General features: G+C 36.9%; 1 protein-coding gene across 1 annotated transcript in view; it reads left to right on the forward strand.

Moving 5' to 3' along the window:
- The window catches only part of KCNH5 (potassium voltage-gated channel subfamily H member 5), a 390,609-nt gene that overhangs the window by 43,197 nt on the left and 319,420 nt on the right, over window positions 1-27,992 (forward strand). Inside the window, exons 3-5 of the mRNA XM_055436081.2 lie at window positions 3,459-3,565; window positions 8,387-8,515; window positions 22,637-22,752. Of these exons, the coding sequence (XP_055292056.2) occupies window positions 3,459-3,565; window positions 8,387-8,515; window positions 22,637-22,752 (352 nt within the window). The remainder of the gene's footprint in view (window positions 1-3,458; window positions 3,566-8,386; window positions 8,516-22,636; window positions 22,753-27,992) is intronic.

Raw genomic sequence — 27,992 nt, forward strand, 5'->3', positions numbered from 1 at the left:
CATAGACTCTGAAATTTAGTAATAGGAGTAAATGCTTTTTCTTTTCTTAAAGACCACACACATTTAATAGTTTAATTACTCATATCATACTTTTCGTTTTTGTGTGTTTTAATATTTCTCTTTAGTAGAGTCTTTAGATTAAAAATATCAGTCAATAAAAAGTTTACCTGTCTGTAAAAAAATATTAGCAGTATTAAACTAGTGTTTTGTTTTCGTGGAGGAAAGGAGGGTGATTTTGTTCACTTTAACTGAGGAATTCTAATTTAATTGTGATGCCCTCAGGAGATTTTTCTGGAGCAGGAAATGGCAACCCACTCCAATACTCTTGCTTGGAAAATCCCATGGACGGAGGAACCTGGTAGGCTGCAGTCCATGGTGTCGCTGAGTTGGACATGACCGAGCGACTTCACTTTCACTTTTCACTTTCATGCATTGGAGAAGGAAATGGCAACCCACTCCAGTATTCTTGCCTGGAGAATCCCAGGGACGTTGGAGCCTGGTGGGCTGCCGTCTATGGAGTCGCACAGAGTTGGACATGACTGAAGCGACTTAGCAGCAGCAGCAGCAGGAGATTTTCTTAAAACTCACATGATGATAAGTCAGGCTTTGACAGGAACAGTGGCTTTTCAATGCCCTCTGAAGCATCATGTGCTAGTCTGGCTGTAAGATATGGAGTTAGAACCTGTCATCCTATTCTAAGATTTTCTTGCTTATTTTACTATTATAATGCAATTAACTATTCCTTTTTAATAAAAATAATTGAAAATTCAGGATATAGATGGAAGAACATCTGGTTGGCCACCTCTATCAGTGGGCTTCCGTGATGGCTCAGACAGTAAAGAACCTGCCTGCAATGCAGGATTTGAGCCCGGGGTCCAGAAGATCCCCTGGAAAAGGGAATGGCTACCCACTCCAGTACTCTTGCCTGGAGAATTCCATGGACAGAGGATCTTAGTAGGCTACAGTCCATGGGAGTCACAAAACGTCAGACACAACTGAGCTACTAAAAGTTTCAGTTTCATGTATCAGTGCTTTCTTAGTTTCTAGAATTTTAGTTGCTCAGGTTGGTGTTACCATAAGATGGGTCGTTACTCTGTAATTTTTAGTTGTGATATGGTATCATTGTTGAATCCTGCTAGTTTTGCTGGTTCTTGCTAAGAAACTATGCTTTTCATGTTGTAAACTTTCTAGATTGAGATATTCAGGAGCAAATTTCCTATGAAGATAAAAAACCTTAACCTTTATGTCTGTCCGTGAGTGTATGGCTTTCAAGGCTCTGTCCTTAATTTTGTTTTATAAATTTAGTATTCTGCTCCTTAAAGAGGGGCTCTAGAGCTGTGTTTTGGAGAAGGCACTGACAACCCACTCGAGTATTCTTGCCTGGAAACTCCCATCGATGGAGGAGCCTGGTAGGCTGCAGTCCATGGGATTGCTGGGAGTCAGACATGGCTAAGCAACTTCACTTTCACTTTTCACTTTCATACATTGGAGAAGGAAATGGCAACCCACTCCAGCGTTCTTGCCTGGAGAATCCCAGGGACAGGGGAGCCTGGTGGGCTGCTGTCTATGGGGTCACACAGAGTCGGACACAACTGACGTGACTTAGCAGCAGCAACAGAGCTGTATAAGCTTCAGGCCCCACCACACTCAGATTTACTGCTGGCTAATAAGTTAATTTCTTGAAAATTCTAAGAAAAGCAATGACAAAGATATACTTGAGGCTTCAAAAACTGTCAAGTCACACATATTTTTCCTGGTGGAAGAAATGACCTGCACAATCATTGCAACTAGTAGAACTAGGTATTTGAAACCAGATGCATAGCTTATGATTGCAAAAGCATCAAGAATAGTTTTAGAGTCTTGTACTCCTTTGACTGAGTTCTGTTTTGTAAATTTGCAGACTTTTGGTGAAGTTCTCTTAAAAAAATAGATAATTTCAAATGTTAGGAAATGTTTGTGAGATGTGGAAGTTTACTCTTTGATCTCTGTTTTTATGTTCCTCTAGCCATAGTAATAGCATATGTCTCCTTCAATTTCTCTTCTTTATTTTCCTTCCGTTAGGTCTTCTTATATGTATTTCAAAAAAGCCTTATAAGTAACAAGAATGCCAATTCAGTAATGCATATAATACTGAATCTTCACATTTCATTTAGTATGAGATTGTGAAAAAGACCAAATAAGCTGAAAGCATGTAGTGTGATCTTAATACTCAATGATAAAGTATGATTGTTCTCTGACCTTTAACAATGTTTGTCAAAGCATTAAAAGAAAAAACAACTCTTTATGTTGGTTTTAAGTTCAGGGAAATGAAAATAATAGTAACACTAATATTTATTTAGTACATTATTTCGTGATCTATAACATTAGAAACATTGAGATTAAAGTGTTTCATTTCTTTGCAAAAAACTATCATAAGTCATTTGAACAATTCTTGCATTCTTGTAATATATTTTATGATATGAAGAGAGCAATTTTTCTACCTCTTAGCAAACAGTATACTTCTTTAAAGTTTGAATCCTCTTCAACTTTATCCTTTTACCTTCAGTACTGTGAATTACTTCCTAGTATTTCTTTAATGTGAAGGGTTTTTTTTTTTTTTTTTTAAATGGTATTCCATCCTCCGGGAAACGTTGGTCTTTTTTACAACAATACTTTGCCTGATTTATGTTGATAGGTTTGTCCTCACTAGGTTCCTCTGGCTGCATATTTCAAGTCTCTCAAGTACAACAGTGTCAACATCCCACTGTTCTTTTAGAAGAAATAACTTCTTTTATGTTTAATTTGAATTTCACCTCCGCCATGATCACTTTACATTTCTTTGGTGGGCTTTAATCTTTGATGGTGAATTCCTGCTTTTATTTATCCATTTTTGTAAAATGCCCCATGAGTGTACCACTGAGAGATAAGGAGGCAACACAACTGCACATTTCGCTGTCTACACATGAGCTGAGTAGTGGATGCACTGTAATTCTGACAGGCTTTCAAACAAGTAGTGAAACTGATCACTGATTGTTATGTGTACTTGTTATTAATTTGTGACTTGTAGACTAATATCTAGCAGCAAAGTTTATACTTGATGGTATCAATCATAGTTAATATACTATGAAAACCAAAATTTGAACTGTGTTTTTGGGAAACTGGTATTATTTAACAAAAAGATTGTTTAAGTAACTAAAATTGATGCGTACTGGACTTGTGTAAAGTAAGGAATGTTTTTCTCTCTTACTCTTTCTCACTGTATGTTCAAAATCACTTGAAAAGCTAGCTTCTAGCAAGAGTTTAATAGTCATGATTAAAATATGGTTTAAAAATTTTAGTTCATTTTGTGGGAGCAATTATTTTGTAACTAAATTTGAATACTTAATTTAAAAAAGACAAGTATATGATTTTATGTAGCATTTGAAAAGCAACCCCAAACTGAAATGGATTGTTTGGTGTTTTTTTTTTTTTTCTTCCAGTTTTATGTATGGAGAATTGACTGACAAAAAAACCATTGAGAAAGTCAGGCAGACTTTTGACAACTACGAGTCAAATTGCTTTGAAGTTCTTTTGTACAAGAAAAACAGTAGGTATCTAAATCATCAATAAGATGTGTCAACTTCTTATTAATATTATATATTGGTAAGTGGTAGCTAAGCTATAGTGTAGAGAGAATATAAAAGATTTATTGCTTCTTTTGGCAGGAGGTATTTGTAAAAATTAGATAGCAAAATTAATAAATAATACTTACGAAAAACAACCTTTTGAGGAATGAAAGAAAAATATAATGCATTTTGAATGTGATTTCTTTTGTATGTCAGATGGCAGGTTGTTTTGTGATTAATACCCATGGAAAAGATCCTATAGTTGTGTGACAGCAGCTAAAAGTGACTGAGAAATTCGTTCATTTCTTCTTATGGTTAAAGGGAAAGTGGATTGTTATCAGTGAGTATATCTTTCAACATATACATAGATGACACATGAGTGTATGGTATCTACCTGAGGTGAATCTTTACCAGTATGGCTGTTTGCTAGACCAAACTGCTTTGTTGGAAGACTGGTGAGAATAGTTGTTACTTTCAGAAAGTACCATTCACATCCGGTAACTTTGTATTCATTGTATGTGCTGTTGTCTAATGATGGGAGGTATGAGTGGTCAGTTGTCCATTATATAATCATACCTCATGATATGGGTCTTAGGTAATTATGGTTGAGTTTGATGAGACTCTCCAATAGAGTTTGGAGGAAACAAACAACCAACAAAAAACCAACTAATACACTCATCAATCAAGTCTCCTAATTTGTTTTCTGTGAATAGTCACTTACTTTATTTCTTTTTTGTTGCATTTCCAAATGGGCCTTTTTTTTTTTTTTTTTTAAAGAACAGTCACTGCATAAGATGAGTCAACTTATTTAGTCTTAATGGTTAAATGATAGCAAAGCCAATTATTATCTTTAGTGAAAATTGATGGTTACTAAATTCTTCCCCAGTTCAAGAAGCATTCTAGCTTCAACAGGAAATGCTTGTATCAAGTTTAGTGCTGGTTAGGTTTTGTGAAGCATAGTTTATCCCCTCCATTGTACCTTAAATGTTTTTTCTCTGTTGAGTATTTAGGTTTTCTTTTTATTAATAGGCCATAATAGGGATAACAACAACCATAGGCATTGCTTCACACTAGTAGTGAAGTTCCCATTACCAGGTGCTACTGGCAATGGAAGAATTAGTTTCAGTGGTTTTACCTAAGGAATGTTCTATCATCTTATCTTTCATTTTAGAATCAAGACTGAAAATATATTTCTCTTTGACATAATATCCAAATGTCTATTGGCTTGCCAACTAGAGAACAATCCGTTCTGAATAATCAGCTCTGTCTTCTACAAGAGAAAAGCCAGTTTCTAAGTGCTTTCTGGGGTTTTTCACTAGATCCAAACACATAGTGATATTTTGTAGCCAAATCTTGTATGCCCAAACTCCCTTTCTTTCTTTCTTTCTTTTATTTGTCTCACCACAAGGGAGGATATTCCCTCACCAGGGATTGACTCATGTCCCTTCAGTGGAAGCGTAGAGTCCTAGCCACTGGACCACCAAGGAATGCCCCCTTTCATTTTTATACAGGGTTGTTACCCCTTGAATAACTTCAATACGTACCTCAAGTTTAGCAAATGATTTAATATTATTCCATATTACTAAGGTCATTTTAGGGGCTTCCCTGATAGCTCAGTTGGTAAAGAATCTGCCTGCAATGTAGGAGACCCTGATTTGGTTCCTGGGTCAGGAAGATCCGCTGAACAAGAGATGGGCTACCCACTCCAGTATTCTTGGGCTTCCCTTGTGGCTCATCTGGTAAAGAATTTGCCTGCAATGTGGGAGACCTGGGTTTGATCCCTGGGTTGGGAAGATGCCCTGGAGAAGGGAAAGGCTACCCACTCCAGTATTCTGACTGGAGAATTCTATGGACTGTAGAGTCCTTGGGCTTGCAGAGAGTTGGACATGGCTGAGTGACTTTTACTTCACTAAGGTCATTTTTACCCTGAGATTTGAAGAGAATAATCTTTTTTTCTGATTTTAAAGCTTCAAAGCCAGATCCATAGTTTCTGATTTTCTCAAAAATACCTTGTGGAAATTTTGTTTATATCCTTTAAATCATGTTAGCAATAACTTTAATATTTCATTTCTAAAAGTTTCCTATGAAGGTGGTTTGGATAGTTTGCTTTATTTTAATAGCTTGTAATAATTGTCTGGCCCTTGTTCAGGCCTATCTGGTTCTTTTCAGATAGCTTATATATGCATAGTTTTCTGTTTGGAGTCAGTAGGAGTTATGGCACATAGCACTCTATATTAAAACTCCTGTCATTTCTGGATAGTATCTGCATTGAGTTTTTTTCCTTAATATGAAGAATAGATATTGTCCATGTACTATAATGGAGTTCTTAAAAGTTCTTATGCTTAAAAGCAGCTTTAAAAAAATCTTGTAAATAGTTAGCTTTTGAACATCAACTGAAAGAAGTGTGCTCTTATGATGTTTTTTAATGTTAGAAAAATTCACACATCTGTAGGGAACTGTTTTGGGAATGCCAAAATCTTGGTCTGAATGCCAAGTCCTCCCCACACTTCCATTAAGTAATTAGCTAAACACCATTTGCAAATGGGGAGATTGAGATATCTGATTTAATATGTTTCACAATTGACATTTCAGTTTGCAACCTCAATTCTTTAGGTCCATTGCTCTGATTATAGTGGGGTGCTTATACTGTTGAGAAAAAAAGCAGTGGCTCTGGGAGGATGACTGAAAATGGATCTTTCTGTTTACACAAAGGCAGAACTGCTATAGCTAGGGCAACTCTGAATAATCAATGCCAGGGCACTGCCTTGAGTTTCCAGTAGCTACAGGTCTCTCTCCCTAACCCTCCCAGACTTTCCATCACCTTGAACTTCAAATCCAGAATATATTCACCAGCCATGCAGTAAAAACTCAGCCACCTTGGAGAAGTCTGAGCCTGTGACTAAACTTGAAAAAAGTATACTGTGATTTCTGAAAGCAATTTTAACAACAGCTCTGACTCAGTGCCGAAATTTGAAAAGTTGCTGTTTTCCTTGGAAGGTCTGAGCTGTAACATCATCTCTTTCTGTTTAGATTTCTAGCAGACCTTGGAAAACGACTTATTTTTAATGCCCTTTTCTCTCTGTTTATGACCTACTGCCTCAAGCTCACTGTGTTGGAACAGCCATAGGCCGTGTATCTGCAAGCGTCTGGGTCTGGTGATTTGTCAAACTGTGCACATCACTCACAGTTCATGGACACACTGTGTAAAATAAGAAGCAGAAAACAAAGAATAAGCCTTTCTGGGTGATGGTGGGATTGTTTTTGAGTTCCTTGTCTCATCCTGTAATCATTTTGGAAAAGGCTATGTCCTTCTGTAGGCTCCCTGGGGTTGCAAAGGACCTGGTTGTCAGAACTGAGTATTTATAAAAACCTCTTCTCTGGAATTCTTTGACTTCTAGCATCTGGTAGTCAAGTCACCTATTCTGTGTAAATGGCAAATTTCCCTTTATGGTGATATTATCAGTGGACAATTTTTGACCACGGATATGGAGATGCTTCTTATGGGTTTTCATTGAAAGTCACTAACAGGCTATCAACTTTCCTCTAAAGATTAACAGCTGCACATCTCACTCCCCAAATCCTAAACCTGACAAAAGACCGTATGTCTTTAAAATAGAATATTCAGGCAGGCTTTACTGCACTGTGGCTTGGAAAGACTACAATGGAAAATGCATCATTTTGATTCTGATGGAAAATTCCCTCAGTGTTTTATCATTTAGGGAGTAATTACTCCTTTGAAGGCATTTCTTGTGTCTTTAAATATTTATTACTTGATGTAATGCCAGTTTCTGATTTGTCCAAATCCTAAGGCTTGAATACTTTGAAACACTGTGTCTTCTGAAGTCTGCAGGAGCTATTGTTTGAAGATCATTGTGACAGAGTCCAGGCTCATGCTTTGAGCAAGGGAGGCTGGAAGCAGTGTCTCATGAAGATGTCTGAGACTTTCAAGGCCTGGGGACATTTTTTTCTTTAACACTGCCTTAAAGTCTTCAGGTATAACTTTGTGTACATCAGGCTTGTAGTATTGCTGACATCCTATCTCTCTGATGTGGGGATATGGTCAGAGCTGAAGAGTTTAAGTCTGTTTGACTGATGAGAGAACCTTGAGGTAGAAACGGCAATTCAAAAGTTCCTGTAAGAGAAATACTTATCAAAGCATCAGGTATTGATGCTGAAGTCGAATGGGAACACTTCTCGAAGTAACACGGAGAAGCACATAGGAATGCTTACACTTGGTGAGGATATAGAAGAGAGTTGGTGAAAGCAGCAGTGGTGTAGAGACCCAGATCTAAAGTTGACACTGAAATAAAAGTGAAAGTGTTTGTCCCTCAGTCATGTCCAACTCTTTGTGACCCCAGAGACTGTCCATGGAAATTTCTAGGCAAGAATACAGGAGTGGGTAGCCATTCCCTTCTCCAGGGAACCTTCCTGACCCAGGGGATTGTCCTGACCCAGGCCTCCCTCACTGCAGGCATGTTCTTTACCATCTGAGCCACCAGGAAGCCCCATTAACAATACTTAAGTAGTAAGACTGCCTTTATTCCACTGTATTATGAAATGATGCCCTGTGCTTTATTTTCAGATTTTGATATTTTGAGTTGAAAAACATATTCATTAATTTTTGAGCAACTGGTAGTTGATATAAAATGAAAATTTTACTGATGCTTTTCAGTAATTAAAATACTGTTGTTTTGGTGCTGATTCCTGGCATAGCGGTTCATGGCTGAAGGAGGAGGGAAAGCAGGAGACCAAATCATTGTGGTGGCTGCATCCCACTTTGTTGTCCTTTCTCTCTTCTACAGGAACCCCTGTTTGGTTTTATATGCAAATTGCACCAATAAGAAATGAACATGAAAAAGTGGTTTTGTTCCTATGCACTTTCAAGGATATTACGTTGTTCAAACAGCCAATAGAGGATGATTCAACAAAAGGTAATTTTCAAAGGAATTACCATACTTAAGGATTAACCTGTCATTTAAATACAGTATTATTATTTTAACAATATCCACGGGTTGAACTTTTAAAACAAAATTTTACTACGTGGCCTTTCTTTGGCTTTATATTTATTCTAGTAATTGTCCAGAATCAATTTTATTCAATCATATTGTTTGAATGGAAATAAAACTTTGAAATATTAGGTGGTTAACTTAAATTATTATAAGAGAAATTGAGATGAACTATAAGGAAGAGGTTTCACGGAGCATTATAATTTTGAATCAATATGGGAATTTCAACAACTTCTATCATACTGAGACTTAGACACAAAAAGTCTAACAGCTTGTGGGGTTGTTTGGTGAAGTCCTACTGGAGCATAGTTGATAGTTGATTGAATTTTGTTATATTGATTAGAGCCTGAATAGTTGACTTTTTTCAGGCTACTTTTCTTCCTTTACTTATTTGTTGTATATTCCCTTGAGTAGATGTTGTTTAATTATGTAAAGAACAATTTTGTCATCCAGAAGGTGGCTGGCAAAATGCAAACATTCTGATTGGAGTCGTATTGACTATAATATTCAGAGAGACTACTATAGAAAACATTAGTGAGTGGTGTGTGCTTCTATCCCCTTTTATATGTAATTTACTCTCATTTTATTCTCTCTAATTATTTTTAAATTAGAAACTGATGTCATATAAATGAAAAATTTTAAATACCCTTAGAAGAAGTTTTTATGAAATGGTATTTTTAATTATCTCTTAGGAGACTAAAAATGGAATGTTTTCTTTACATTTAGCAAACATTGCATTTTTTTACCTCTTTAAAAAAACTGGCACAGCAATTTTAATCTTTTCAACTGTAATCATAATCGGAGAAAAATTACATATATATATATATATGTACACTCATGTATGTGTGTGTATGCTCAGTTTCTGTTTAGCATCAAATTGCAAGAGGAAAATTTTATGAAGTGCAGACCATTTAAAGTATGACAGAGCAATTCATTGTGACTATTTCTGAAAATGTGTATACAAAATCATCTGGAAGTTCAAATAAAGTATTCACTTTTTGACTTGTATTACCTGTGGCTCTGATTTTACTTGTAGACCCGGTATCTGGGAAGTTTAGGATATAGTGTAATACTATTTTTAATAGAATGGTTTTTAAATAGTGTTTAGGTTTATTGCCCCTTTGTTTTGAAATTCCAGGTGCTCCATCCAACAGCAGCAGAATGCATATTCTTCTCAAATTACATGGAACATTCACTAGACAGATCATGTTCTGGCCATAAAACACACTTTAAAAGCTTTAAAAGAGTATAAATCTTGCAAGGTATGTTCTCAGTTCACAATGGAGTTAAGCCAGGAATCAATGAGAGGAAGACAGGTAGAAAAATCCCCAAATATTTGGAAATTAACAGATTTCTAAATAGCCCACGGGTCAAAGAAGAAGTCTTAACATAAATTATAAAAATATTTTGAATGAAATAAAGATTTAAATATGACATATCAAATATCTGAGATGTAAAAGCAGTACTTAAAGGGAAATGTATATCATTAAATGCATATATTTGAAATGAAGAAAGATATGAAAATAAATATCTAAGCTTTCACATTAGGCAACTAGACAAGAGCAATTTAAACCAAAGCAAACTGAAGACAAGAAGTAATAAGCCTTAGAGTAGAAATCAATGAAATAGAAAAAAAAATAGAATGACTGCAACCCAAAAGCTGATTCTTGGAAAAGAATGTTAAAGTTAAAAAAAAAAAAACTAATAGAGATTTAATTGCAGTAGAGAGTGTATTGAATCTCATACATTCCCTGTAATTTTCTGTTGGGCATAAATATGATTAGATGTTAAAATTATGATATGGAAAAATTAGAATGAACAATGAAAATAATAAAGCTTATAAAGAATGCTTAAAAAAAAAAAAGGTAGCAAACCTCTAGCCAGGATAACCAAGAAAAAGGGAGAAGGCACAAATTACCATTACCAGAAATTAAAGAAGGACCATCACTACATATCCCATGAGCATGCTGCTGCTGCTAAGTCACTTCAGTCGTGTCCGACTCTGTGAGACCCCACAGACGGAGGCCCACCAGGCTCCCCCGTCCCTGGGATTCTCCAGGCAGGATCACTGGAGTGGGTTGCCATTTCCTTCTCCAATGTGTGAAAGTGAAGTCGCTCAGTCGTGTCCGACCCTTAGCGACCCCACGGACTGCAGCCTACCAGGCTCCTCCATCCATGGGATTTTCTAGGCAAGAGTACTGGAGTGGCTTGCCATTGCCTTCTCTGCCCATGAGCATAAAAGCATGTAAAGAAATACTCTGAGTGACTTGATAGCCACTGAATTGATAACTTATTTAAAATGGACCAATTCCTTGAAAGACACAAACTACCAAAACTCATGATAGGAGGAATAGATAACCTGAATTGTCCTATATCTATTAAATAAATTAATAATTAATAAAGTTCCAAAATAAGAAGTGCAGATAGTTTCATTGGTGAATTCACAGTCTCTTCCACAAAAGAATGGTAGAGAAAAACTCTCCTTACTCGTTCTGAGGCCAGTTGTTCTATCATACCAAAACCAGGAAAAGATATTACAGACCAACATTTCTTGTGAGTGTAGATATAAAAGTCCTCAACAAAAATAGATTGCAAGGATGTGTTAAAAGAATTACACTTAATGACTAAGTGAGATTTATTCCACGTGGAAAGATGTTTCAAAATTAAAAAACCTATCACTCTCATTCATAGTACTGATATCAGGTTAAAGAAGAAAATTGATTCCATCATATCAGTTGGCATACAAAAAACATTTCGTCACACCCAAAAGTTGTTCACGATAAAAATTCACAGCAAAGCAGGAATAGAGAACTTCCTTAACTTGACAAGAAACATTTATGAAAAACCTGCAGCTAACAGCTGTCTGTATCTTAAAGTGCCATATATATATTTTTTAATTTTTAGTTTATGCTAGAGTAGAGTTGATTAACTGTTGTGTTATTAATGGTTTCAGGTGTACAGCAAAGTGATTCAGTTATACATAAACATGTCTATTCTTTTTCAAATTCTTTTCCCATTTATTACAAAGTATTGGGCAGAGTTCCTTATGCTATACAGTAGATCTTTATTGGTTATCCATTTTATTTTATTATTTATTTATTTTTTAAAATTTTTTATTGGAGGCTAATTACTTTACAATATTATATTGGTTGGTTTTGCCATACATTGACATGAATCCGCCCTGTATGTACATGTGTTCCCCCTCCTGAACTCCCCTCCCACCTCCCTCCTCCCCATATCCCCCCTCTGGGTCATCCCCGTGCACCAGCTGCAAGCATCCTGTATCATGCGTCTAACCCGGACTGGTGATCGTTTCACATATGATAATATACATGTTTCAATGCCATTCTCCCAAATCATCCCACCCTCACCCTCTCCCACAGGGTCCCAAAGACTGTTCTATACACCTGTGTCTCTTTTGCTGTCTCGTATACAGGGTTAAGGTTACCCTCTTTCTAAATTCCATATATATGCGTTAGTATACTGTATTGATGTTTTTCTTTCTGGCTTACTTCACTCTGTATAATAGGCTCCAGTTTCATCCACCTCATTAGAACTGATTCAAATGTATTCTTTTAAATGGCTGAGTAATACCCCATTGTGTATATGTACCAAAGCTTTCTTATCCATTCGTCTGCAGATGGACATCTAGGTTCCTTCCATGTCCTCGCTATTATAAACAGTGTTGCGATGAACATTGGAGTACATGTGTCTCTTTCAATTCTGGTTTCCTCGGTGTGTATGCCCAGGAATGCTATTGCTGGATCATATGACAGTTCTATTTCCAGTTTTTAAGGAATCTCCACACTGTTCCATAGTGGCTGTACTAGTTTGCATTTTCACCAACAGTGTAAGAGGGTTCCCTTCTCTCCACACCCTCTCCAGCATTTATTGCATGTAGACTTTTGGATAGCAGCCATTCTGACGGGTGTGAAATGGTATCTCATTGTGGTTTTGATTTGCATTTCTTTGATTATGAGGGATATTGAGCATTTTTTCATGTGTTTGTTAGTCAGTGGAACAAAATAGAAAGCCCAGAGATAAATCCACGCACGTATGGACACCTTATCTTTGACAAAGGAGGCAAGAATATAAAATGGAGAAAAGACAGTCTCTTTAACAAGTGGTGCTGGGAAAACTGGTCAGCCACTTGTGAAGAATGAAACTAGAACACTTCCTAACACCATACACAAAAAATAAACTCAAAATAGATTAAAGATCTAAATGTAAGACCAGAAACTATAAAACTCCTAGAGGAGAACATAGGCAAAACACTCTCCGACATAAATCACAGCAGGATCCTCCATGACCCACCTCCCAGAATATTGGAGATAAAAGCAAAAATAAACAAATGGGACCTAATTAAAATTAAAAGCTTCTGCACAGCAAAGGAAACTATAAGCAAGGTGAAAAGACAGCCTTCAGAATGGGAGAAAATAATAGCAAATGAAACAACTGACAAAGAATTAATCTCCAAAACATACAAGCAGCTCCTGCAGCTCAATTCCAGAAAAATAAACGACCCAGTCAAAAAATGGGCCAAAGAACTAAACAGACATTTCTCCAAAGAAGACATACAGATGGCTAACAAACACATGGTTATCCATTTTAAATATAGCAATGTGCACATGTCAATCTCCCAATGTGTCCCTCCCTCTACCCTTTCCCCCTGGTAACCATAAGTTTGTTCTCTGTTAGTCTATTTCTGTTTTGTATATATTTGTTTGCTTCATTTATTAAAGCATTCTGCATGTAAGCGATATCTTATGATATTTGTCTTTCTCTGTCTGACTTACTTCACTTATTTTGATAATCTCCAGGTCAATCCATGTTGCTGCAGATGACATTTTTTCTTGCTTTAAATGACTGAGTTATATTCATATATATATATATTTATTTATTTATACCACATCTTTATTCATTCATCTCTTGATGGACTTTTAGGTTGCTTTCATGTCCTGACTATTGTAAATGGTGCTGCAATGAACATCGCGGTGCACATATCCTTTCGAACCATGTTTTTCTTGTGATGTATGCTCAGGCATGGGATTGCTAGGTTATATGGTAGCTCTATCTTTAGTTTTTAAGGAATCTCTGTACTGTTTTCCATAGTGGTTGCACCAATTTACATTCCCACTGACATATGGGAGAGTTGCCTTTTCTCCCCACCCTTGCTTGTATTTATTGTTTGTAGACTTTGATGAAGGTCATTCAGACAAGTGTGAGGTGATATATCATTATAGTTTTGATTTGTTTTTCTCTTATAATAATTAGCGATATTGAACATCTTTTCATGTGCCCCTTGGCCATCTGTATGTCTTCTCTGGGGAAATATCTATTCTTGTCTTCTGCCTATTTTTTGATTGGATTGTTTGTTTTTTAATATTGAGCTTCAGTGAATTGTTTGTAAATTTTGATAAAGTGCTATATTGTAAAATAAAAGATAAATGATTGGCATATGACTTGTGACCCAACATATTCTTCAGATGAATTTTTCTTGCCTTCATACATGAATGATAGCCAGACTAAAAAACCACATTTTCCCCTCAAAAATATTTATACATTTTCAACATTCATATTTAATGGTTATTGTTTTTCTCATTCACTTTAACTGACTTCATGGCACAGCTAAAGTTGGCCAAGAAAAGTACAGTGCTTTCTCACAGGTTTGACCTGCTGAACATTAATGGTGGTATCTGTTTATGGAAACTAAAAGTTGGCAGCATTTTACAATGAGGTTGGGAGAAAGGGTGCTAATATTGAAAGACTGACCTTTATTTCTCAAGTTAATAGCTCTCCATTTATCTGCCTATACCTCTATCTCTCTGTATCCTCTCATCAGACTCACAGAGCTATTTCTCTTTTGAATGCATTATTTTGTTCTTACAAAAATGAACTCTACTTAAATAAACTCAAGACAACTCAGACCACTTGATTTTTGAGCAATGTGTTCGACAGACCTGTAAATTAAAATTTATAGGGAAAATCAAACCTCATTGTGAAAACCTTAGAGTAAAATATCTCTTTCCAAATCAGAATTTGTAGTGGAAGAGCTTATTTTAAATAGTTTTGTATTTTGAGACTCCTCCACACCTTTCAAATACATAACAGATTTCTAAAAAAGTATTGTACAATGTAACTGTGAATGGTGTATATGAGCTACTTTCTATTATTCATGTGAGTTGTAAATTTAATATGAAAAATTCAATAGAACTAAAATATTTATGCCATTAAGCAATCATCCTATGATCCCTATGAAGCTAGCATATCAGAAAGTGTATTTTGAAAACTTGGCGCAAAAATGCATCTTTCAACTTTTTAGTTTGATCAACGGGGACTGTAGCACTTTTGGGAAAGAGCAGATGAGATTTCATGATAACACCAGAGTATCAATATGATTCACGTATAGAACATTGACCATGGAGGCAACAATCTTATTTTTTATTGGAATATAAATGCTTTGCATTTTGTTAGTTTCTGCTGTATGATCAAGTGAATCAGTCGTATGCATACATACATACATCCATTCCCTCTTGGAGCTGCCTCCCACAGCCTCCTCTCACCTCTCTAGATCATCACAGAACACCTTCTGAACTTGTGCTTATAGCAGCTTCTCACTCGGGGTCGCAAAGAGTCGGACACGACTGAGCGACGGAACGGAACGAGTATAGTCAAAGGTGTGTAGACAGTGAAGTAGGTGAGTTGGATCCAACAAGAGTTGGGATTTGGTTAGGTGAGCAAGATGAAAAGAATCAGGGAGCTCAAGGATCAGAGAGAAGGGATCAAGGAGCTGAGGATATTTGCAACAGAGTAGGTTGAAGGTGTTTGCAAAAATTTGAAGCAATACTTAGATAATAAAAGCTTGGCTGGGAATACAGAAAATAGTGTTTAAATGCAGAACAAACAAGTGAATCCACACATAGGAAAGCCAGGATATAACTTTTTAAAACATTTCTAGAACAAGGCCATTTTACCTTTTTTAATGTGGAAAAGGGGCAGTGATTGGAACAAAGGCCTGTATCTTTTAAGAATGTGACACAATTGATTGGAATTGGTATCAGTCTCCCAGTCTCCTTTGGCTTATATTGGTATTTTTACCAAGAAATTCAGACATATAGGTCAAAAACCTGAGTAAATTGGCTAACTGTGAATTGTACTTCTAAGTTGTATCTGGAATGGTTCAGTTCAGTTCAGTTGCTCAGTTGTGTCCGACTCTCTGCGACCCCATGAATCACAGCACGCCAGGCCTCCCTGTCCATCACCAACTCCTGGAGTTCACCCAAACTCATGTCCACAGAGTCGGTGATGCCATCCAGCCATTTCATTCTCGGTCATCCCCTTCTCCTCCTGCCCCCAACCTTTCCCAGCATCAGAGTCTTTTCCAGTGAGTCAACTCGTCGCATGAGGTGGCCAAAGTATTGCAGTTTCAGCTTTAGCATCAGTCCTTCCAATGAACATCCAGGATCGATCTCCCTTAGAAGGGACTGGTTGGATCTCCTTGCGGTACAAGGGACTCTCAAGAGTCTTCTCCAACACCACATTTTGTAATGACAGCCAACTAATTTGAGAGTAGCACTTCCTCATAATGAATCCTATGATCACCAAAACTTCATTCTAGATGAATTTCTGCCTTTAAAATGAATGGCACTGAGTGATGTCAACTTATATATACATGATGGGTGGTAGCAGAAACTATTGAAGGGGAAGAAACCAGTCTTGATGAAGCAGTTAATATGTGTCAGGAGCTTTGTATTCTTCATAGTTCATTCCTATATAATTCTGAAAATTAGTGTTATTATCTCCATTTTACTGTTGACGATTCTGACACTCAAAGTCTGACTGATTTTCAATCCAATGTTCTCTCTGTTGGACCATGCTGCCTTATCCCTTTCCAGTGGATACGTATTGGGGTTTGGCCACCTTAAACCCCCTGCTCTCCTTTTTCCCTGCAAAGGTGAAGCGCAGGTTGAGAACAATCTGATTCTGACAGGACTGCACTGTTTTGAATCAACAGAATTTATTGATGATAATTCAAGGAGGGAAAAGTGTTTTTGTTATCTTTTGTTTCTGATACTGAGGTCCTGGAACTGTTGCTCAGATTATCAGTCAGTGGTACCTGATACATCATTTATAATAATACAAGGGGAAAAATTACAGCCAAGAAATCCATTCTGTTGATTATCCATATGTGTTCTAAAAGCGATGGTTCAAATCTCTGCCCATTTATACAGTACAGTATTTTCAAACAGATTCAAAAACTGCCAAGATACTTAACAGTGTGAAATATCCTGTGCCAAATAGTTATGGCATCTTTGTGCCAATAATTGAGACAAAAAAAGTTCCTGTAGAATGAAAATAACAGCAAAAATAGCAGCCTTCCCCTTGGAGGAAGCCAATGGTTTTCTTTAGAGAAGAAACAACAGATGAAATATGAGTAATTATACCATGTAGTCTCTTTGGCCAAGAGTATAATTGTTTACCTAAGCTTTTTCCTTATAGATTAGAATCTTATATTGCAGTCTAGTAGATTGATTGAACTGCCTCTGTGACTTCCTTTTATTTTTAAGATTAGGAAGTCCATGACAAAGAGGTTAATTGCAACCCAATAGAGCTAAACTAATGTTTTATTAAGAAGGAGTTGGCATCCTAAGCTTTTAGGAGAACAAATGTTCTCATAATGCCATGAACAACTTATAGAGCAAGTATTAGGCTCTTCATATTCAGCTGTCTGTTCACATTACCCCATATCGACCACATCTAAGTAACATCAGCGAACTGTGCTGAATAATCAGTCACACCAGTTAGGTCTCAGTAAAGGTGAAATCAGTAAATGTATCACTGGGGAAAGTTAGAACTGCTGATATGCCTTTTTTTCCCTCTGACCTAGACAGTGTGACTGCTTAACTTTTTCAAAGTTTGACTGTTTAGTGGGGGCTGCTGACAGATCAAATGAACTAATTCATCTAATCACACGGGCAATTCCAGATGTATCCAAGAGCACAAAGTTATAGGTATAAGGAAATTCACTGCGGCGTTGTTAGTGACAGTGAAAAACCTAGAAACCACTTAAATGTTCGTAAGTAGAATATATACGTGATCAGAAAAGAGCAAATGTCTAATTCTCTGAGATAATAAAGGTAGAGGCAAGAATCAGTTACCATGGTTGGGTGGAACTTGAGATGGAGGGAACAGAAGGGAAGTGAAAGGCTGTTGTGTTTCTTCTGTCTTCTGCTTTTTCAATAATATATTTGATAAGGTAATCTGCTGAGAGTGAGGACAGAGGGACACCATAAAGAAAATAATGCTGTTTAGAACTGAGGACTGCAAGAAAGCTCTCACCAGAGACAAAAGATCACTGAGCAATTTAGGGAGTGCATCTTTGAGTGCTCCCTTTGATTTAAATGTGAATCAAAACACTCCCTGGCTTTGCATTGGTTTTCTAGCTCTGTGAGCATTTTGATATTGACACTCTTAAATGGTTAAATAATTAGACAACTGCCTTTGCTTTCTCTAGGAAGAATCCTTACCAAGTATTGATATTGCCTTCTAAACATCTCTCAGTATGTCTGAGTCAGTTTGACAATTGTCACCACCTTTTTTTTTTCTGTTAGCAACTCCCCAGTTTTCATTTTGAGAGAAAAATTATAGTCCTCCACACTTCCTCCTCAACCCTCTACCATACCCTTTCTAGCTTCTCCAACCCAAAGCCCTTCCTTCACAAGACAGAGTTGTATTAGTATCTGCTAAGAGCTGAACATAGAAAACCAGAAGATTTGCTTCTTTATATTCTAATTTTAACTAGTAATATATATGATCTGGGTGCCTTGTTAATTTCTCTTTTTAACTAATGTTCTCATTCATTCAAAAATGTGTCTAGTGCCCACTATGTGCCAGTCGTGGAACTAGACAACCAGAGATAGAATAAAATCTGGCACCTGAAAGTCATATCATGCAGTAAACTCCCTTTTCATCTATGTTTAAGGGTTGTCTCACACAGAATAAAATTTCAGAATGAAGAATTAACGGTTTTCTTTCTGTTTCTTTCTACTGTTTACCATGAAGAAAAGTGTATGTGTTTTATTTTCACAGTTTTAACATCTTGTCTTCCTCCAGGACATTGAAATAAGGTAAAGGGATGAAATAGTTCTTGATTATGTTGACTTCATGTGTAAAATGAGATACACATACACAGGCACATTTGTTTTACGTTTAAATGAGGAACTGCTGCTTCCTCATTAAGAAAGTGTAGTATGTACTCATGATTCTTGAAACAGAAAACCAGAGGATGATGATAAATATTCATCATCATGTTTCTCCTTCCTCACACATTTGCTTCTTTGTACTGTCCTAGGAAAGGAGTGAACACATGGTATTTGATGATTTGTAGTCTTCCATGTGTTATTGAACTTATTCCTTTGATGTCTCCTTTAATTAAAAAAAATTTTTTTTCTGAACAAACCATTATCACACACAGGAAATAAAAATTATCTTCTCTTTTAATCCAATAATCAGATGTACTAATAGCTGAAACATTATTTATCTTAGAAATATGAACCTTAAGTTAATATAAGATTGACTTGCAGTAATTCTTGGCAGTTCAGTGACTAGTACTCTGTGCTTTCATCGTTGAGGGCCTGAGTTTGATCTCTCATCAGGGAACTAAGATCCTGCAAGACTTGTGGCTCAGCCAGAGAAAAAGAAAAGAAACTGAATCAATGTTGACTTGGAAGTTTCTAAAAATATTCACTGCAATTATAATAATCAGTTGCTGTAAAAAGAGAAATGATCAACAGGAAATATTTTAACATACCTGCTGCCAATATAGTCGCTGTCATCTGAGGACATCCTCATCATTTTAACCCAATAAATCAAAAACCAAACCAAAACCCAGTGGTAATAATACATGACAATATTTCATGTTAATGTTCATGATAATAAAAATGCAGCTTATTTTTAAACCTTATTTTTAAAGTTACAAATACTTTTTGATTAATTAGTCAATTAAAGGTCTATTTTATGGCAAGCCTCCATCAAGTTCTGAGAATGGAGAGACGAATGTCAGTTTAATGGGAGTGACTGGCATGCTTATCAATGACTGCATTAGTATTGTTGGTGCCATGTGAGGTATGTATCCTGTAGTGTGAACGCACAGAGGAGAGTACATCTCTCGTGGGTGGATCCAAGAAGCTTCCAGTGGATCCCAGAATGCTTTGAGTTTGGAGGTACCAGTAAGCATTAGCCAGAATGATGGGAAGGGAAAAAGCATTGCAGGCAGGCAGCATGATAATAATGTGTGAAAGCATGAAAGCATTGAATGTCATAGGGTGAACAAAGAATTCCTAATGGATTTAGTTTTGTTTTTCAATTTGTCATTTTAATTTGGTAGTGATCTGAGTACAGAGTGTGTATGAGAAGTAGAAGGAATTGAATGCAGAGCAAATCTTTAGGGTCAGAAACTAAATGACACATATACCAAGGATATTCAGTGTTATCCTGAAGGCCTCTAGGGATCTCTTAAATAATTTAAAATGGGAGAAGGGCACAGTAAAACTTGTCCTGTAGAAAGAGCTCTGGCAGCAATGTGGAAAATATGTGGTCAGAGAACAGAATATAGACTATAGTTTTTAGGAGCTACTGTCTAACTCAGGTGAAAGATGATATATATAACATGACATATTAGAGATGGAGAAAGGAGATTAAATTTTAGGATATTTATGGAAGGAATTGCATGTGTGTGTGTGTGTGTGTGTGTGTGTGTGTGTGATAGTGAAGGAGGCTGGTGAATCTCAAGCTTCTGATTTGGACAGCTGGACATATTGTTGAGTCATTCACTGAAACCAAGAATCCATGAAAAAAGCAGAGTTGGAGATGTGGGGAGAAGGTGATGATAAGATCAGTTTTGAACATGTTAAAAGTCATCTGAGTAAGAGGTGACCAATGGCCAATTAGACATAGGTCTAGTACTTGGAAGAAAAGTCTAAGTTGGTGATATAGACTGCTTGATAGTGTTTTATGTTGATATTTAGTTCTTAGAGTTGATGGCATGTCTGGTGTTTCCTTGTTTTTCTAGCATATTGCACAGCGCAAACTTTAGGGTTGCATACAATTTCCAAAACCTAACATTCAAGTCACTAGGATGAGCACCATTAATGAAAAAGAATAAAGAATCTTCTATCAACCAGTACCAGTTTACTCTTTCCCCCAATCCAAGTTGATATCATAGAGTGAGCTGAATTGATGGGACAATATCAAGCCTAAATGAAGCCAGAATTAGATTGAAGAATAGCAGTAAAGTATGATGTCTGAAAGACATTTGGCTGTGTCTGCCCAGGATTTTTTCCTTCATTTTTTGTCACATTGTCTGAAATTTCATCAATTCCATTAGAGTCACTCCACTGGACCATCACAAGTTTTCATTTTTAAGGAGTTGTTTGGTAAATACCCTAGTTAAAGGTAGTACCGTGGAAATTATCAAATGATCTTAATGGAGTTTGTAATAGATTAGAGCTTTTTGGGATAGCTAGAGAAGTACAGTACTCTTGCCTAGAAAATAGCATGGATAGAGGAGCCTGGTAGGCTGCAGTCCATGGGGTTGCTACTAGTCGGACACGACTGAGCGACTTCACTTTCACTTTTCACTTTCACACATTGGAGAAGGAAATGGCAACCCACTCCAGTGTTCTTGCCTGGAGAATCCCAGGGACGGTGGAGCCTGGTCGGCTGCCATCTATGGGGTCGCACAGAGTCGGACACGACTGAAGCGACTTAGCAGCAGCAGAGAAAGGCTAATTGAGGTAGGAGCAGACTGTGGTTGGTTTCATTCCACTTGGTCACATCTCACTGATATTTCCTTAAAGTTAATTAGCTTAATAATGAAAAATTAGTGACTTTAATAATGGAAATAATGGAAGAAAATTCTTTTTTATTAAATTCACATTCCTTCCCCTCAGAAGTTAAAGTTACTACACTTCTGGAAAACATTATTAAAGATTCAATATATTCCCAAAATAATCCTTAAATACCAGTGAAATTGTTAGTAAGAGAGAAATAACATTTTGCTATGTTACAAAGAAGATGGAGGTGTGTGGTATGAACTACAGTATGTGAGATTTGTTGAAGTTGGACTTTATTCTCTTATGTATGTATATCTTCACATAAGTACATAATAAGACTGTTTTTATTATGGTAATGCTACCTTCTATAATAAATACCCACTAACTTAAGTTGTTTTACACAATAGAAGCCTATTTCTTGCTCATATACCAATCCAAGCAATTGATCCTTGGCATATGGCATTCTTCTATGCTCTGATTCAGTGGCTTTGCCACCCCCTGGGGCCTTGCTGTCATTTCCATACAGCTAGCAGGAGGAGAGAGAAAATATGGAGAAGTTTCACTTGCTTCTTAAGTTGTTCCATTCATGGAAATGACACACATCACTTCTGCTCTCAATCCATTGGTGAGAACTAGAGACATGCCCATACCTAGAGGCACAGAATGCTGGAAAATGCATTCCTGGCTGGGCAACTGTTTCCCAATAACAAACCTATACAATGCAAGGGGGAGGATAGAATTTTATGGACACCTAGCTGCTTGGACTATATGATATTAATAGATTTGCACAAACCACAAAGATCATACATCCGTTCCGTTCCGTTCCGTTCCGTTCCGTCGCTCAGTCGTGTCCGACTCTTTGCGACCCCGTGGACTGTAGCCTACCAGACTTCTCTGTCCATGGGATTCTCCAGGCAAGTATACTGGAGTGGATTACCGTTTCCTTCTCCAGGGGATCTTCACATAAAAGTTGCTTATTATTTTGTAACTGTACTTGAAATATATGATGATGACTGTGTAAAAATAAAATGCTTTAGGTTGATACTTTTCATTAGTTCTGCATTTTCATTAGCATGAACTGCTAACTTTTCATTACTTATGCTATTTCTGAAATCCCTTGAATATGAGCAAGAATATTGATTTCTTTTTATTTTTTTTTAATTTTTAATTCATTATGTGTGAAAAACTGAGACTTTCTTTCCTTATTTTTAAGGTTGGACAAAATTTGCCCGATTGACACGGGCTTTGACAAATAGCCGAAGTGTTTTGCAACAGCTCACGCCAATGAATAAAACAGAGGTAGTCCACAAACATTCAAGACTAGCTGAAGTAAGTGCAAGGTTAACTTTACTTCTCAACATGCTGGTGGTGGTACATTTCCCCCGTCCAAATGTCTCAATATTGATATTTCTGGCTATTATTTTACAAATACTTATGTGTTAATTGATTTTCCCTTGTAGAATTGTAGAAATTTCATATATTTCTTTTTATGCTCTCCTACTTTGAAAATGGGAAGGTACTTTACAACATCCCAGGTGATGTCTGTAGAATATGAGGTTTTCTTTGAGCAAATGAGATAGAAAGTTCATTCGTTCACTTGTGTGTACAGCATAGACTTATTGAGGGTTTGCTCTATGCTTGGTACTATGCAAAGGATATAAAGATGAATAGGCCATGGACCCTATCATCAAGGAGTTAAATATCCAGGAGAGAAGGGAGGTGGTACCTGAATGAGATGATACCTGGGCTAAGTGAATTTTTTTTAAAAATTATAGTTGATTTATAATGTTGTGTTATTGGTTTCTGGTATACAGCAAAGTGATAATATATATATTTATATAATATAGTGTATAGTTTTTCATATTCTTTGAATTATAGGTTATTATAAGACATTGAATATATAGTAGTTATTATAAGATTTTAAATACATGTTGTTTATTTTATGCATAGTAGTTTGTATCTGCTAATTCTAAGCTCCTAATTTTTTACTCCCCCTTTCCCCTTTGGTTAAGTTTGTTTTCAAAGTCTGTGAGTCTGTTTCTACTCTGTAAATAAGTTAATTTGTATCATATTTTATATTCTATACATAAGTGATATATGATATCTGTCTTTCTTTGTCTGACTTCCTGCATGTAGTTTGATAATCTCTAGATCCATCCACGTTGCTGCAAATGGCCTTATTTCATTCTCTGTAATGGATGAGTAATATTCCATTGTATATATGTACCACATCTTCATCTATTCCTCTGTCCATGGACATATAGATTACTTCTGTGTCTTGTCTCTTGTAAATAGTTCTGTTATAAATATTGGGGTGCATGTATCTTTTCAAATTAGAGTTTTCTCCAGAATTATTGGGCTGAGTGAATCTTGAAGGAAAAATGTAGAGAAGAAGAGATGAAGGTCATTTATGCCAGAGAGGCCAGCATGTCCAAAGACTCAGTGATGAGATAGTACGGTGCCTTTGACTGTGAATTCAATGTGGATGAAGTCAGGTAGGAAAGGAAAGGTTAGGGTGGTATATAGTGAACAGTGGTGGTTGGTGTCCTACGTGCCAGGGAAATGACATGGTCATATTTGTGCTTCACAAACCTCTCAAAGGGAGATTGGTCTCAATGGTATTTGTAATCCTGTTTTAACTGTATTAATTTGAAAACATTATTCTAAGAAGTTGACATCCATAGATGTCACCAGCTTCCCAAGAGACCCATGGCACAAAAATGGTCAAGAACCCTTGTTTGACCTAGTGACTCTATGTTGAAATGGTAACTAGAGAAACAAGTTAAGAGGTTCTAGTAATAATTCAGCTTGGACAACTATAACCTTAAGCAAGGGAGCCAGTAGCAGAAGAGGGCAGATTGCAGATGTACTAAGATTTGAGTCAACACATTTGTTGATGGGTTAGAAATGAATGTGAGAAAGGGGATGAGTCAAGGTCAACTCTATGTTTTTGGCTTGAACAACTGGATGGACAGAGAGTATTGCTGTTGTTGTTCAGTTGTTGTGTCCAACTCTGCGATCCCATTGACTGCAGCACGTCAAGTTTTCCTGTCATTCATTATCTCCCAGAGTTTGCTGAAATTCATGTCTGTTAAGTCTGTGATGGTATCTAACCATCTCATTCTCTGCCTCCCTCTTCTTTTGCCTTTAATCTTTCCCAGTATCAGGGTCTTCTCTGGTGAGTTGCTCTTCACATCAGTTGGACAAAATATTGGAGCTTCAACTTTAGCATCAGTCCTTCCAATGAATGTTCAGGGTTGATCTCCTTGAGAACTGACTGGTTTAATCTCCTTATAGTGCAAGCGGCTCTCAAGTCTTTTCCAGCACCGCAGTTTGAAAGCATCAGTTCTTCAGTGCTCAGTCTTCTTTATGGTCCAACTCTCACATTTGTATATGACTACTGGAAAAACCATAATTTGACTCTATGGACCTTTGTCAGCAAAGTGATGTCTTTGCGTTTTAATATTCTGTTTTTCAGAGTTCTCCTTCCAAGGAGCGAGTGTCTTTTAATTTCATGTCTACAGTCACTGTCTGCAGGGATTTTGAAAGTGAAACTCGCTCAGTCGTGACCGACTCTTTGTGACCACATGGACTATACAGTCCATGGAATTCTCCAGACCAGAACACTAGAGTGGGTAGCCTTTCCCTTCTCCTGGGGATATTCCCAACCCAGGAATCGGACTGAGGTCTCCTGCATTGCAGGTGGATTCTTGGACCCCTAGATAAAATCTATCACTACTTTCATTTTTTCCCCTTGTATTTGCCATGAAATGATGGGCTGGATTCCAAGATCTTAGTTTTTTGAATGTTGAGTTTTAAGCCAGGTTTTTCACTCTCCTCTTTCACCCTCATCAAGATGCTCTTTAGTTCCTCTTTACTTTCTGCCATTAGGGTATTATCATCTGCATATCTGAAGCTGTTGATATTTCTCTGGCAATCTTGATTCCAGCTTATGATTCATCCAGTCCATCATTTCACTGATGCACTCTGCATATAAGTTAAATAAGCAGGGTGACAACATACAGCCTTGTAGTACTCCTTTCCCAATTTTGACCAAGTCAGTTGTTTCATGTCTGTTTCTAACTGTTGCTTCTTGACTTGCATATAGGTTTATCAGGAGACAGGTAAGGTGGTCTGGTATTCCCATCTCTTTAAGAATTTTCCACATTTTGTTGTGATCCACACAAAGTAGATGTTTTTCTGGAATTCTCTTGCTTTTTCTATGATCCAGTGGATATTGGCAAAATATTTGATCTCTGTTTCCTCTGCCTTTCCTAAATCCACCTGGTACATCTGGAAGTTTTCAGTTCATGTATTGCTGAAGCCTAGCTTGAAGGATGTTGAGCATAATCTTAGCGGCATTTGAAATAAGCACACTTGTATGATAGTTTGAATGTTCTTTGGCATTGCCCTTCTTTGGGATTGGAATGAAAACTCCAGTTTTCCAGTCCTGTGGCCACTGCTACATTTCCCAAATTTGCTGGCATATTGAGTACAGCACTTTAACAGATGGTGGCTGCTGTTGGTTAATAAAATCTCAGATAGAAGAGGAAGAAAAGGAGGTTTGGGAGCAATGATAGTAGGTTTACTCTTGGGCATACTAAGTTTGAAGTTCCTGACAGGAAATTCAAGTGGAGATCTTTAAAAGGAAGTGGGATTTATGGGTCTGCCTCTCAAGGGGTATCTATGTTTGAGTTGCAGGCCTTGGTATCATCCTCACAGATACGGCTGTTAAAGTCAGAGGACTGGGTGATGTTACCCATACAAAGTGTACTGAAACCAAAGAGAAAAGGAATGAAGACAGAACTCCAAGGCAGCTAGAAATTTTGCTGTTGACATGTTTTACATAATCATTTTGTATCTTACTGGTACAAAAGATGACAAAATAGCTAATCAGGTTACCAAAACTGTACTGAGCACTTACTGGGCACTCACAAAATATTCTGAGGTAACTAACCAAGGAAGAGAAGGATACAATTAAATATGTAAGTTCATCAGTTTGTTTTGCTGGTGAATGGTTAGCTGAATTTCTCCAGAATAACTTTCTTAACTTGTTGAAGATACTAAATTTCATATGGAGAAAGTTAGGGAGCAAAGTATGTTCTTCAAATTGGGAGGGTTCTGGAGTTTTTCTTGGAACATAGCTAATAGGGCAATGTATCTGATTTTCTGGTACCTTTGAGGAGAGAGTAATACTTTGATGTGTAGAAATGTTTTTAAAAGCCCAAGTAAGACATTACATATCTAAATAATCATAATATTTTAAAATATAATATTCAGTTGGCACAAGATTTAATGCACTCAATCAGATACAACTTCCTTTTTCATATAGTGTTTTTTATTAAGTACTACTTGATTTTGAAGCTACTTTCTTTTCTGCCTTCGGTTGTTCATTTCTTTCTATAAATCAAGGTAAAGTGTAGGAGTTTTTTTCTGTGACTACTGATTTTTTGGTCATGATTCTAGGTCTTAACTACACCCTATTCAGGTTTTCTTTCTTCGTTAATATAACTGGGCAAGAACATGAGGAAAGAGACCTTAGCACCCCAAATCATTGAAGATGGTTTTTACCTCTACCTCAAAGGAGAATTCCTATCTCCTGGACAGCTCATCACTTTTCATTTTTACTCTTGATGAATTTTCATTCCTGTTTCTTCCCGTCTGATTTTTTCTTTCTTTGCTTTGCCTTTTGGTTATTGTTCATTTCTTTATCAGTCATCCCTAATTTATAAAGCTGATTCAGCTACAGAACTGCTTTATGTCAGATCTTAGGCCTTGATTTCAGAGAACATGTGGAAATAGCAAGGTTTTCTACAGAGATTTAGTCTGTGTGTAGTCTTAGGTTTTCAAAGACTGGCTGAAAAGAGGCACCAACTTAGCAGAAAGACAGTTTTTCCAATTGTAGTCAGAATCGTGTAAGTTGCTCAGCTTGAGTATTTGGATTTGCTGTTAAATTTCAGACCCTTTCACTTTTTCCAACACATATACATTTTATCTTATTTCTACTAGGCCTCCTAAATTTAGAGCTGATCCCTGGTTTCAAGGATTCTGGTCTCTGTGTAGGCAATTCATCAGTTTTCAACATGCTCTGACATTCTGCTGATTGCATTCAGCTTCCACTTGCATCTGTGGTTCTGACTCCTTTAGAGTCAGTGTGCTTCTGATATTCAGAGAGAAAGAATGTGTCTGTATCAGTACAAAAATACATCAGGACATGTGATTTCATCCCCATCTATCCAAGGCTTACTGCCCCTGAAAGTACAAATGGAATAAAGCGAACAGTTGTTACTCACTGCTTTATAGAAAAGCCCCAGTGACAGGGCTGAGATTAAAGCAGTGCTCTACACAGGAGAAACATCAAAACTGAAGCACATGGTGTGTCCCATACCTTTCTTGTTGGTGTTGCCTTTCTTCTCCTACTCTTCCTGCTCCTCCTTTTTCTCTCGGAGCAGTTTTGGATTGCTTGAAAAATTCAAGTCACTGTCTCAAGAACTGGGTTATGAATGTTTAAAGAAATAGAAGACAAGGGTTTTTATTTTGAACTATACACTATCATCACCTGGAAAGAT

The sequence above is a fragment of the Moschus berezovskii genome, chromosome 9, assembly GCF_049115385.1.
Source record: "Moschus berezovskii isolate FMDL1 chromosome 9, NW_MosBer_1.0, whole genome shotgun sequence".
Classification (NCBI taxonomy): domain Eukaryota; kingdom Metazoa; phylum Chordata; class Mammalia; order Artiodactyla; family Moschidae; genus Moschus; species Moschus berezovskii.